This window comes from Octopus bimaculoides, chromosome 14, assembly GCF_046866305.1.
Source record: "Octopus bimaculoides isolate indiv1 chromosome 14, ASM4686630v1, whole genome shotgun sequence".
In the NCBI taxonomy this organism is placed as follows: Eukaryota; Metazoa; Mollusca; class Cephalopoda; order Octopoda; family Octopodidae; genus Octopus; species Octopus bimaculoides.
Window position 1 is genome coordinate 18,284,363 of NC_142941.1, and position 13,333 is coordinate 18,297,695.

General features: G+C 35.9%; 1 protein-coding gene across 1 annotated transcript in view; it reads right to left on the reverse strand.

The window, feature by feature from the left end:
• Positions 1-12,052, reverse strand: part of LOC106880656 (fumarate hydratase, mitochondrial) — a 35,431-nt gene extending 23,379 nt beyond the window's left edge. Inside the window, exons 1-2 of the mRNA XM_014930700.3 lie at positions 10,438-12,052; positions 1,168-1,296 (exon numbers count right to left, since the gene is read on the reverse strand). Of these exons, the coding sequence (XP_014786186.1) occupies positions 1,168-1,296; positions 10,438-10,668 (360 nt within the window). The 5' untranslated portion in view covers positions 10,669-12,052. The remainder of the gene's footprint in view (positions 1-1,167; positions 1,297-10,437) is intronic.
• Between the last annotated feature and the right edge of the window lie 1,281 nt (positions 12,053-13,333).

Consider the following 13,333-nt stretch of genomic DNA (forward strand, 5'->3'; position numbering starts at 1 on the left):
TGTACATTAAATTCAATTTCTAGAGAAAGGATAGAATATAAAGTGTTTACAGGTGCCCCTATAACAGATTGTTGTATCTATTTTATTTCTCATTCTTTCATTTTTCCAACTGCTTGTTCCTGGATTTATTCTTAATCCTTTTGTTAGTCTTCAGAATCACAACTAAATTATATGTAAAGAAGTTCACAGTTAATTAAAAAAATAAAATGCCTTATTTCTTCTATTACATTTTATACCAAGCAAAAAAAAAAAAAAAAAAAAAAAAAAAATTCCAAAAGATTAAAACAAAAACCAAGTAATTTTCTTTAAAAGTTTATAGTAAAATTCAACTGACTAAAATATTTTACCTTTTCATAGTTATATTTCTAATAAGAATAGAATGTTTATGTGTCTCAATTTACAAAATAACCAGGCAAGGATTTCACAAGAAAAAAAAAAATACTTAACTTTCTTTGTGTATTGACATAATTATTTGGAATACTACTCAAAAATATACGCATGCACACTACACAATGATGCTCCAGCTTGACCATGACATCTAAAACTAAAGAACACACACAAATAGACACTTTGAAATCTCTCATCATTCAAGTCACAAAAATGACCTTTTTCATTTAAATTTAAATCCTCATTTAACTTCTGTTTTTCCTGCTGGAATGAGTTGGATGGTTTAACAGGAGCTGGTAAGGCCAGGGACCACACCAGGCTCCACTGTTTGCTCTGGCAGCAACCACTTTACAGAGTGTACTGGTTATTTTTTATGTGGCATCAACACCAGTATCAATTCTGCTAATGTGGGTAGATCTTCTTGAGTATAGCAAGGTACCCACCAGATACCTCAGCCCTTTGTCATCTCATTTGTAAGGCTCAGTGTCTTGAGACTGGCCTTCAATACTTTGTACCATGTCTTCTTGGGTTTCCCTCTTCTACAAATTCCGTCCACTTTAAGTGATCGGCACTTCTGTATGCAACTGTCTACATCCATACACATCACTTCAAATGGGTGCAGGTGCAGTCTCAGACAGACTGATAATGAAAGAATTTACAGAAATAAAGGCTTCTTTATTATGTGACATCTTATCAAGTAAGGATACCCAAGGATTTTGTTTTCCCATACATCTTAAAGCATTGCATTGAAGAAAGACTGAATACTAGAATTCTACATACCGGCATTTTTTCAGTTTCACCACCAATGTTGAAATTGATCAAAGTGCGTGCCGTGACAGCTCCATAGAGTTTGTCATTTGGGACTGGCACAGGCCCCAAACTGTCAGTCTCCAATCTTGAAGCTCCAGGCTGAAAAGAGAAGCGATAGTTAATTTAGATATTTATGATACAAGAAGACATCTGAAAATTATTTCAGAACCATCTTGAAACAAATTTTTTTTTTATATATATATATATATATATCTGTAAAATATGTGACACTTATTCGGTAGCCATGATAAAACTCTGAGTTTCGGATGCTGGGGTGGGGACCCATGCCAACATCTCTTCAGTTATCCGGTCATTGAAAGTGTCACATATTTTTACAGATAAATTCTTCTATTTACATAATATCAAGGTCTCTTTCTTTCTTTTGTTGTCCTTCCAATCAATATATATATATATATATATATATATATATATATATATATATATATATATATTTAGCATCAGTTGTTGTATTAATGGAAATTTAGTTATTTTTGCATAAATTGCAGTAGTTGGATAGTCTAATTGGCAATTGTAATTGTTTTTTTTACTTTAGTTTGATCAATTGTAGCACAAAAACTAATGTGCCGACTAATGGGGCTTGAATAATATGAGTCAATATGCCACTCAGTAAGTCAGTATGTGTCAATAGGCCATGCAATCCATCCAAACAATTCCACTTCTTCATGAATGCTAAATCTTTATTCAAACAATTTTTTTAGAATAGTTTCATTGTTATTTCAAGCTGTGGCTGGACAGGTTAAAAGTATTGGTAAACCAACCAAAGTGTCAATAGTTTATTGCAGTTATGAGCAAACTGCAGTCCATGGGGCTTTCTTAATGGCATGCCTAACAAAAAATTACTTTCAATTAATTTTAGTTGTCCATGCCTTGTGTATTGTTTAGCCTTAACCAAGAAGGCCTATTACCAAAATCCTTCCAACCATGAGCAGCCCAGCCTACTCTCATGGCATTGCATATCTCAGACTACATCATCTAATGTGACCTTTCTTTTTTCAGACAGCAAGTAATTTGAACTCTCAGCATTCAGATTCTCTGTGGAATGTAATGCTTATTTATCCACATTGTTTTGAATTAATCCTGCATTATCAGCATTTGAATATCTGCATTATCTCATAGCAATGAGATTTTACTCATGTGATTGAATGTCTGCATTATTTCATAGCTATGAAATTTTGCTTATGTGATTGTTTACTTTTAGATTAGCATTGTAGGGTAGGTGTGAAAGGTTGGATCTGGCCAGTTTTAGCATAAAACAAGCAGAATATTTTGGCAGGATATCATCATCATCATCGTTTAAATGTCTGTTTTCCATGCTGGCATGGGTTGGACGGTTTGACCGAGGTCTGGAGAGCCAGCAGCTGCACCAAGTTCCAATCTGATCTGGCAATGTTTCTACAGCTGGATGCCTTTCGTAATGCCAACCACTCTGAGAGTGTAGTGGGTGCCTTTTACGTGCCACCGGCACAGGAGCCAGTCAAGTGGCCCTGGCATTGATCACATCTGGATAGTGCATTTTACTTGCCACCGGCACTGGCATTGACCACGTACAGATGGTGCCTTTTACGTGCCACTGGCACGGGAGCCAGTCAGATGGACCTGACATCGATCACGTTTGGCTGGTGCTTTTTACGTGCTACAGCTATGAATTTGGTTTTACTTGACTCAACAGGTCTTCTCAAGCATATCATATTGCCTGACGCATCAAGGGTACTTTTTAAATGGGCTTGACATGCAACACTGGCATCGGCCATGACTGTGATCTCACTTCAGTTGCCAGATCTTCTCAATCACAGCATATCTCCAAAGGTCTCGATCTCCTGTCATTGCCTCTGTGAGGCCCAACATTTGAAGGTCATGCTTCACCACTTCATCCCATGTCTTTCTGGGTCTACCTCTTCCACAGTTAGGGTGTGACACCTCCTCACACAGCTGTCCTCATCCATATGTAACACATGACCATACCAGTGCAGTTGTCTCTCTTGCACACTACATTTGATGTTTCTAATGTCCAACTTTTCTCTCAGGGCGCGCACACTCTGTCGTGTATGCACACTGACATTACACATCTGACAGATCATACTAGCTTCATTCATTTCAAGCCTACACATGTCCTCAGCAGTCATGGCCCATGTTTCACTGCCGTGGAGCATGGTAGTTCGTACACATGCATCATACAGTCTATCTTTCATCCTGAGTGAGAGGCCCTTAGGTGCCAGCAGAGGCCAGATATGGCCAGTCTAAATGCTAGAGGGTTAGAGGTGATTTTGCTACTATTTCTAACATGTTGACTGACTATGTAAATTACTACTAAGGGCTACTTTTATTTAATCCTTTAGCTTTTAAAGTAGCCATACCAGGCCAAAATATTCTACCTGTTTTATGTTCAAACCTGCCAGATCTAGCCTCTCACACCCACCCTGCAAAGTCATTCTAAAAATCAACGATGACGTCAAAATTTCAAAGCTACAAGAGAATGCATGGTTAATTTTTAAAAATGTGAATAAATAAGCATTAAATTTGACAGAGTAATCTGAAAGCTAGAGTCAAATGAATTTTCTCACTGCTCTACCACCAGACTTTAGAAAAGTTGAACTATTCAATAAATCAATTCTATTAACTAAAGAAAACTCATTTTCTCACTTGGAAGGTATCTTTAACTGATTAACACTATGCAACAAAATTTTAATTTTTTTTGTCTTTGGCCAGCAAGTGCTATTTCCTATTTGGCTTCTACCTAGAAACCAAAGAAAATGACTGCTATTCCCTACAAACCTTGCTCTAGTGACCTGAACATCAATGTTTTGAAACTGATCTATTTTCCATTACATTTCAGACAGATTCAGTGCTGAGTTGCTGAAGCAGAAATATCGTTATAACAATTCTATTGGTATTCTACTCAATACCACAGATTTGCTTGTCAGTTGCTTGACCGTAACCACTTGAGCATATCCCTTAGTTACTGACAATATGTGCATTTCTGATCAGGATCAGTGGGGGAGCATCACAGCCATGTGTTGAGAGGGATTCTTTGGAGTATGAATAAATGTAAGAAAAGCAAAGTTTTGAAGGAAATATTAGCCATTTTACATAGTTTCTAGGGGTAAGCAAATAGGAAATAACAGTTGCCTAGGACAAAAATCGTATTAACAGTGTAATTGTATGTAACTAGTGGTCAGGGTGTTGCACTCATGATCATGGTTCAATACCTGGACCAGGCAGTGCATTGTGTTCTTGAGCAAAACACTTCATCTCACATTGCTCATATGCAGCACAAGCATTTGAATTACTATACACAAATCATCTGTGCAGGTTCAGTAACTTCTGACTGAAGTTGCACAACTATCTTTCTCAAGTTTGAGAGACTATCATTAAATCCATAAAGTTATAACTGGATATCAGATATTGTCTTTATGGACCCTAAAGAGGGTCTGCAGATTGTGAATTGGAAGCAACTGATGTATAGCCTCCTTCATTGATTTCTTGATAGATTGTGTTTGCCAGTGAGATAACATTATACAAGCATACTGAAGTGTTTAAATCTTAGAGTTGGCAGAAAATATGTAACACAAAAAAGGTTCAGCTTACAGGTCCTTTATCTGAACACAAGGAAAAGCAATGAAAATAAGGTTATTCAATACTTTGGATTTATTTTTTGTAAGCCTGGTACTTATTCTATCAGTTTCTTATGCCAAAAAGCTAAGTTACAGGGATGTAAACACACCAACATCAGTTGTCAAGTGATGGGGGAAGGAACAAACACAAAGACACACACATAAACATATACATATATAATGACAGGCTTCTTTCAGTTTCTGTCTACCAAATCCACTCACAAAACTTTGGTCGACCCGAGACTATCGTAGACGACACTTGCCCAAGGTGCCACACAGCCACGCCTACCCAACCATAATTTTAAAAGGCTTTAATTTAGATCGTTTTAAACATGAAGTTTGTATCATAGAAGCAGAGGTGGTTTTGAGTGGGTTGGTATCAAAAAGGTTAAATAAGAATGTAGAAAGTGTACAATAAGTGTACATTTGGAGAGGTAGGATGCTGACATACCCCATGAAACCTAATTGCAGTTAAAGGATAGCATGGAAGAGAATTAACTGGAACTTTTTCTAGAAAAAGAGTAAAAGAGAATTCACAGAACCAACTCTAAACACAATAGGCTATTTCTTTATGATAAAAGCAATAGGAAACCACAAATCAAATCTTAAGATATTTCTGTAAATGTATGTATATATATTGTATGTTGTGAGGATTCCTGTCATGACTGCAAGAGATGGGGAGTTCATGTTTCACAGGTAGTCATCGATTTTCTATTCAAGCCAAGTGCAGCTGTGAGGTAAGAAGCTTGCTTCCCAACCACATGATTCTGGTTCAGTCCCACTGCATGGCATTTTGAGCAAGTATTTTCTACTATAGCCTTGGGCCAACCCAAACCTTGTGAGTGAATATGGTGTGTGTATGCATACATATGTGTGTGTCTGTCCTCCACTACACAGCTTGCCAATCGGTGTTGGTGTGTTTACGCCCCCATAACAACTTAGTGGTTCGGTGCCAAGCTTAATAACAAAAAAAAGTACTGGGGTCGATTCATTCAACTAAAAGTGGTGCTCCAGTATGGCCACAGTCTAATGACTGCAACAAGTAAAAGATGGATGGATCTCTATTGATTTCAATGCTGAGAATTCAGTTATTCAATCAAGTGGATTTTCTGCTCAAAGAATCAGTAAGTGGTTGAGCACTCCACAGACAAGTGTACCCTTAATGTAATTCTCATGCAGAATCAGAGTGACACATTTGACAAGGTTGTACCTTTGAATTACAGGTACAATTCATTGGATGACTTTCTTTCCAGTTTCCATCTCTCCATTTTCATTCATAAGATATAATTGGTCAACCCAAAGCTATAGAAAATGGCAACTGCTTAAGATGCCACATAGTGATTGCAAAACAAACTTCTTGACCATTCAACCATACTGCACCTAAATACAAACATACACACACTCACACATAGGCATATAGATATTTCTGTATAGAAAAGTTTCTCCTCCTGTGTCAAATTTAAAGCAAAAACCTATAAGATTCTGTGTTGAGAAACAAAACAAAATAAAAGTCATCTAAATCAAAAACTTCACCAACACATTCCTTCCCGCTTTTTCATTCTCTTGCATTTGTGAAGAGAGTAAGAACCTACAATGAAATGTTTATTTTCGTTTGTTGATGATAATATTATGAAACTATATATATATATATATATATATATATATATATATATAAAGATGTGGTAGAGCAGAAAACAATGAGTAGTGGATGTTGAGGCAACAGAAAACTGGACTAAATGCATTACACAGTTTAGTGGTTATTTCTTATGTTTTGAGTTCAAATTCCTGGGGAAACAATTTTTGCCTTTCACCTCTACAAGGTTAAGAAAATAAGCATGAGTCATGTACAGGGATTGGTTCACTAGACTACACAGTTCCCCTGCAAATTTCTGGCCTTGTGCCAATGTAAGAAATCAATATTCTGAAGAGATATCCAATATTAACATAAATCAATAAATATGCTAAAATAATGCCAAATAGGATTTGGCATGGTACCAAATTTCTCTCATGCTGGCAGAACCCCAAATTTTCTCTGCAGCAAACTCATATGAATTAAGGCTGGGTTCATTCTCTGTTATTTCATATTGACAAAAGGATTTAGTTAAAATAGTGATATGTAGTAGTCAGACTAAGTGCTTTCAACAACTCAAGACTGCAAAAGGATTGACTCACTGTAAATAGCATTTATGGTTAGAACAGTTAAATGTAAATAATCATTACACAGCAACCAGCAACTGTGGTCTATCAAAGGGTTACTTTATATTAATATTGAGTATAGTTAGGTGTACTTTTTGAAAAGTATAATGAAAAACATACACACACATACATCTTACACCTTTTCCTTTTTACTACAACCTGTTTATAACTTATAAAATTCCCCAAGTTAGAGCCTGCCATTCTGCATTTTTAAAAATTCTATTTTAATGATTTGGTCTGTGTTATATATGGTGTGTGTACACTCACACACACACACACACATTCTCTGGCTTCAGTCATTGGATTGTCGCCAGGCTTGACCACCACTTCAAGGATTTAGTCAATATTATGAATTCCAATACTTATTTTTATCTCTATTTATTGAACCATAAGTTACAGGACATAAATACTGACAATGAGCTCCAGTACAATTTCTATCCATCAGATTTCACTCAAGAGGTGGTTTTAATCAACCAAAAATTGCATGACAAGACACTTGATGCCCGAAAGTGACACACAGTGTGACTGTGCCTAAAAACATGATTCTGTAAAAATATTATAAGCACAAATAAACGAAACGTGTGTGTGTGTGTATGTAGGCACATGTGTGTCTGTAAATACTTGAATGTAAACACTAATAGAGTATTCAATAGTGAAAGTAGAGTGGTAAAAAATTTTTTCAATTAAAAGCTGAAATTTTCAAGTGTCATTTTTCATGTATAACATATATTATACACACACACACATATATATATACATATTATATATTATACACATACACACAGATACCTATATATAAACACACAGACACACCATATACATATATTTACAAACAACATACATGCGCTCATGTGTAAAACTGGAATCAAATGAGTAGAGTCAATTCTGTAATGGCTAAGAAACTTTAGAGCATTTATTCCAGCGTTCAAATCCTGCCAAGGTCAACTTTGCTTTTCATTCTTTCAGAGTCAATAAATAAAAGTACCAGTCTAAGGTGATGATTAAATACAGCATAGGACAAGACGCTTTTGGTGCAGCTGCTTTTGCCTCTGTGCGTTCTGAACTCAAATAGTGCCACCTGTAACCCAGGCTAAAAAATATACTAGTGTACTTACTTAAGTACACTAGTACCTAAGTATTTTAGCCGATTTCTTATATACCAGGTGACATGAAAGAATGCAGAGGGCCTTTCGAGCCCTGTGCATTCGACGAACAACAAACAGCATCACGCGCGCACTTTCTTTTTTATATATATACTATTATTTTTAACTAGCAGAAAGTTACAAAAATGACTCAAAGCCTTGTAGTTTTATGATAATTAAAATGTACATATTTGCAAGTATTGAGTTCTATTTCTCCTGTTTGTTGTACCAAACTTGTGTGTGTGTGCGTATTTTTAAAGCAGCGGTGTTGTTAAGGAATATATACATGCGCGCGCGTGTATAGGAATGGTTTTGACTGGGAGAAGAAACCTGCGTCTGAAGTTTCATGTATTTCTAGGAATAGACCTATGCAAATCCCTGTTACAGGAATTGTTGGTTCTATCATTGTTTAGTGCTAGTATAAAAAAGTTTTTGATGCCCAAACAAATCTCGGATAAGAGTCATTCAGTCGGGAACCAAGACATGCTAAATCTAATAAATCTATAATAGCACAGTCTGATTTAGCAAACGTTTAGCTTCAAATCAACCCTGATGAAGCAGGCAGATTTATAATTAAAATCATTCCAGCCGTAATTATTTTTATCCAACATATTTTTCAGACAGAGTGCACACAGGATCATATTATTCCACCATTTTTTAAAAAATTTTTTGGTGTTACGGTGCGATTCGAGGGCGAAATGGTTGCTATTTCTAGCAGTTTGGGCGACTGCATAGGGCCTTCCTCACTGGCTCGATTTTGCATGCTACATGTAAAGATGACTCCACTGGCCTCGTGAAGGAAGGTAGTACTTGGAGAAAACATATCTGAGTTCCAAAGAGTTTGTTATTATTCAGGAAAATTCATTCAACAATGTTGATAATTGGATCAGATATCTGCTTTAAAATAATTTTAACTACCGACAGAAAATGTAAGCGGTTCTATATAGGAAGAGAATATGTACATGTTTTTAAGAGCATTAGCTCCGAAACTGCTTCACAACAGGGCATCGGAATCCAGTGTTTATTTCATATACCATCGAAACACTATGTATACATACCAACTTTCTCACACACACACACACATATATATATATATATATATATATATATATATATATATATATATATATATATATATATATATAAAAGCACATGCCTCTCGTATGCACACACAACCACTGCCGACTATAGCCGTCCCAGTACAAGGCTGGCTATATGAAATCTTTACATTTGTACATATATACAAATACTTCCATCAGGAACGTATGCACATAAACACACTGTACGTGAATTCGCACGTGTATATGTTATATATACATATATATATATATATCCACACACACGTAAATTACATTTAAAATACAAAGCAGCTTTCTTCATTATAAGGATATCCGTACTTCCATTTGAATATTTTAACTAAATGAAAAGAAAAAAAATCCAGAAAAAAAGTTTATAAACCCGGTCAAAATTGTTTGCCCGCAAATACAAACGTTTATCACCATTATTTAATCACCCAGTGTTCATGTTTAACTAACTGAACCGATGTCGACTCAAAAAGCAGACGAAATGAGGGTAGTTGTGGAAATCAATGAAAAAAAAAAAAAAAAAACAGATAAAGGTCTGATAAGCTGTGTTTACTTTTCGATTTTCCGATAAGGACACATTTTAGACAATTCGTATTAATTGCTACACTATAAATATTCTGTAATTCTAATCGATAAAACATTCGGTTTTGTTACTAAATAAAACTGAGAAATTAAATTAGTCATATTTTTTAATCAGTTTTTTTTAAAAATTTTATTTGTTTATTTTTGTAGTTTGGTCTGGAGGAAGTTGTTGTCGTGCCCCATGACCTTCGCAGGCCCCTCCTATATATATATATATATATATATATACATATACAAGTATATATAAAAGTATATATATATATATATATATAATTTTTTTAAAATGAGTGGGTGTGTTGTAAAAACGAAAGTACATGTAAACTAAGAGGACACCATACACAAACACATGTATCAGATAAGCACATGAGACTATTAATGTTTACTTTTGACGTTCGTAATTTGAAAAACGTCGTGGTTCATAAATACACGCATCTACCTTACCGGTTCATTATAAAGAAATTATTATACTCCAATATAAATTACTCGTGTCATTTATCATTATACTAACAGTAATAATCATTATTACTATATATATATATATATTTTTCTTTTTTGTCTGGAAGTAAAGATGAATGTTTAAAAAGAAATAAAGAAAATATATACCAGAAGAACTAAATTTCGATCCCGTATCCTTCGTCGAAATCCGGCATTCATCTTACGATTTTGAACCGTGTCCGAAATCAAAGCTTCTTGAGATTTCCAGCGCCGAATATTTTTCCTATGTACACCACATTCCCTAGCAGTTTTAGCTACGTTTCCATTGTTTTCACGAAGCATTTTAAGGACACTGTTTTTAAACATCAACGGATAGCTTTTTCGTTTATCGTCAGCCATGTTGAATAAATAAACAAATATATATATATATGTAGATACATACAAACATACACACACGCAGACGTATATTAAATATATGTGTTTATGTTTGTGTCTCTACTGTGTATGCGTTAAACACAATATCGATCTCTCAGCTGATTGGCCGCTTAAAAGAAAGATTTCAAATAGATTTATAGCAGAAAATAATCTTTACATTCAGAAATAGAAGTGTGGAGTTTATATTTTTTTCGTGTACAGAACAGTGAAAAACAAAGGAAAATAAACTGTTTAGTACTAATCACGATTACATAGTAGAAACAAGTTCGTGTCCAGCTTTCCACTTTAATTACATCGCTAATGCCCTTGAGAAAAGCATGACCGTCTTGCTAGCTTATTACCCGCACCTCTCTCTCGGGACTGTATCTGTTTGAGAAAACATTAAGACGAACAAAACATTCGTGCAATAGCTTCAGTGGTGAAAAAAAAATTAAGACAATAAATTGTTTTCATCAAATAAGATATTCTTAATATGCATTTCTGATCTTCACATGGACGAGTCAAAAGGGTAGACATGGCCGAGCGCTCGGCTAAAATACCTTGTAGTATTTAGTTTCGACCCTTTACGTTCTGAATTCAAATCATTCAGGACATGACTGACTTTAATTCCCCTGTAGCAAATAAATAGCTTTACTGAGAATCGATTGAAGCGACTTTAAGCAATCCTTCTCTACCATCTCTGGCCTTGTGATAATGTTAGACATCACATATGACAAGTGTCGTTGCAGAGCGAGTTTTAAAAATCAGTCGCAGACCCGGTTTGGATTCTCAGATGACGTGACATAAGTAAAGTTCGCTTCAGTTGGTCCGTTTCGGGTGCTACTCACACCTCCAAGTCTTAATGTTGGAGGGTGGTAAGTGTAGTTGAAACAGTGAAGTACCGTACTTCAGTTCAAATGCTGCTAAGACAAGGATCAAGAAAACAAGCACATATAATAATAATAATATACTAGAGTAAATTAAATGACCAACTCTCTCCCTCTCTCTCTTACAAAGGTTAGCTTTGCGACCCAGTCCAAATGTATGTTTCATTCACCCAGGTCGGGCAACTTGCCCGGACCAATGTTAACTCTACCATGCCAAACGTCTCGATCGAGCCATGAAGCATGAATGTCTGCCTATCTAACTTCGGTTTCAGACACACTGGTCTTTCGCTAGCAGAAACATCTTATTTCCTCATGACACGACTATACATGCAAGCTGTAGTTCGCTAACTGAAATGGTTGATCCTGACTGTTGACAGTTTGTAGCCTGTTCATCCACTTAGTAATGTAGATAATATTCGCCATTGACACAACAAGTTCATTTGCCGAAATAGATAACAACCACCTGGTAGTTTACGTGTTATATTTAACCCATAGCCAGGACTCTGGCAGGTGCTTCTAATCTGGGTCGGAATAGACCTGTGAATAATAGTGGCTCCACACGCCTCAAAACCCTGCAACTCCCGAACCAGGATCCCATTACTAGATACAGTTTAATGTCATCCCCATAACTTCTAAATTTGACAAAAAACATCGGTATCAATAATCGGCCCATGAAATAATACGTATTAGGATATGAGGACTAAAGATGTATTACATAAGGAGGTTGTTCGAGGCCTTACTTTCTGAGTTCAAATCTTCACTATGGCTAATGGTATAAGTGCCAATAACATATTGCTGTCGGTAATATTCCATTCTTCTACATAATAAATGAGTCTTGTGATACGGCAAAATAAGTTTTGTAAGGTCACCGATATTTATAAGGTGTAATAACAGACTAGATAAAGACATTTTTTTTTAAATGGAAAAAAAAAATACCTAAATAGGCAGTGGCAAATTAACCTCGCTTATGATTTTGGAATTCTCACATTTAAGGCAATCCCAAACCGAACATTAAAGGATTTCTGCGGCTATACACATACACAGCTGAAAATGAGTTCCAACCAAGTGCTGGTACATCTTTCCAATCACTAGCTGTCACATCCACGATGCTACGTCGGGTTAAGAGACTGAGGTCCGAGAAGGTGTATGTGTGACATGTAAAAAGGATCTCCGTCGCTTAACTAAGTGCTCACTGAATTAGATTCAAAGTGACTGAGTATTATTCAACAGACACGTGTAACTCAATGCAATCTTTAAGCAGAACCAGCTTCACACAGTGTATGATAAAGCTGGACTCTTAAATTGCATGTGCAATCCATCTGGTAGGTCCTGCACAGTTTTTACCTGTATTCACTGTCATTTACAAAGCTTGGTTCGATCCAAAGCTATGATGAAAGCGAACCTCTGAATCTTTTGAGCACCTACGTGCGTGCGTGCCTGCGCGCATATGTATGTATGTATGTATGTATGCATGCATGTATGTATGCGCGTGTCGCATATATGTTAAAATAGTTATTTAAAAACGCTTTTAAGATCAACAACTGAACTTACGGTGTGATTCTTAAATGAGAGTTGAGCTAAATTTATTGTGAGGATCTGGGACTTCAAGTTATGCATATTGGTTTGTTCAACTAGTGGTTGAAGGAGCCGGTAGGCGAAACAGGAAGTGCCAGTCCCACTGCGTGATATCTTGGGCAAGTGTCTTCTATTATAGCCAGTGTTGATTTGTTGACATCCCCGTAACTAAACGGTTCGACAAGAAG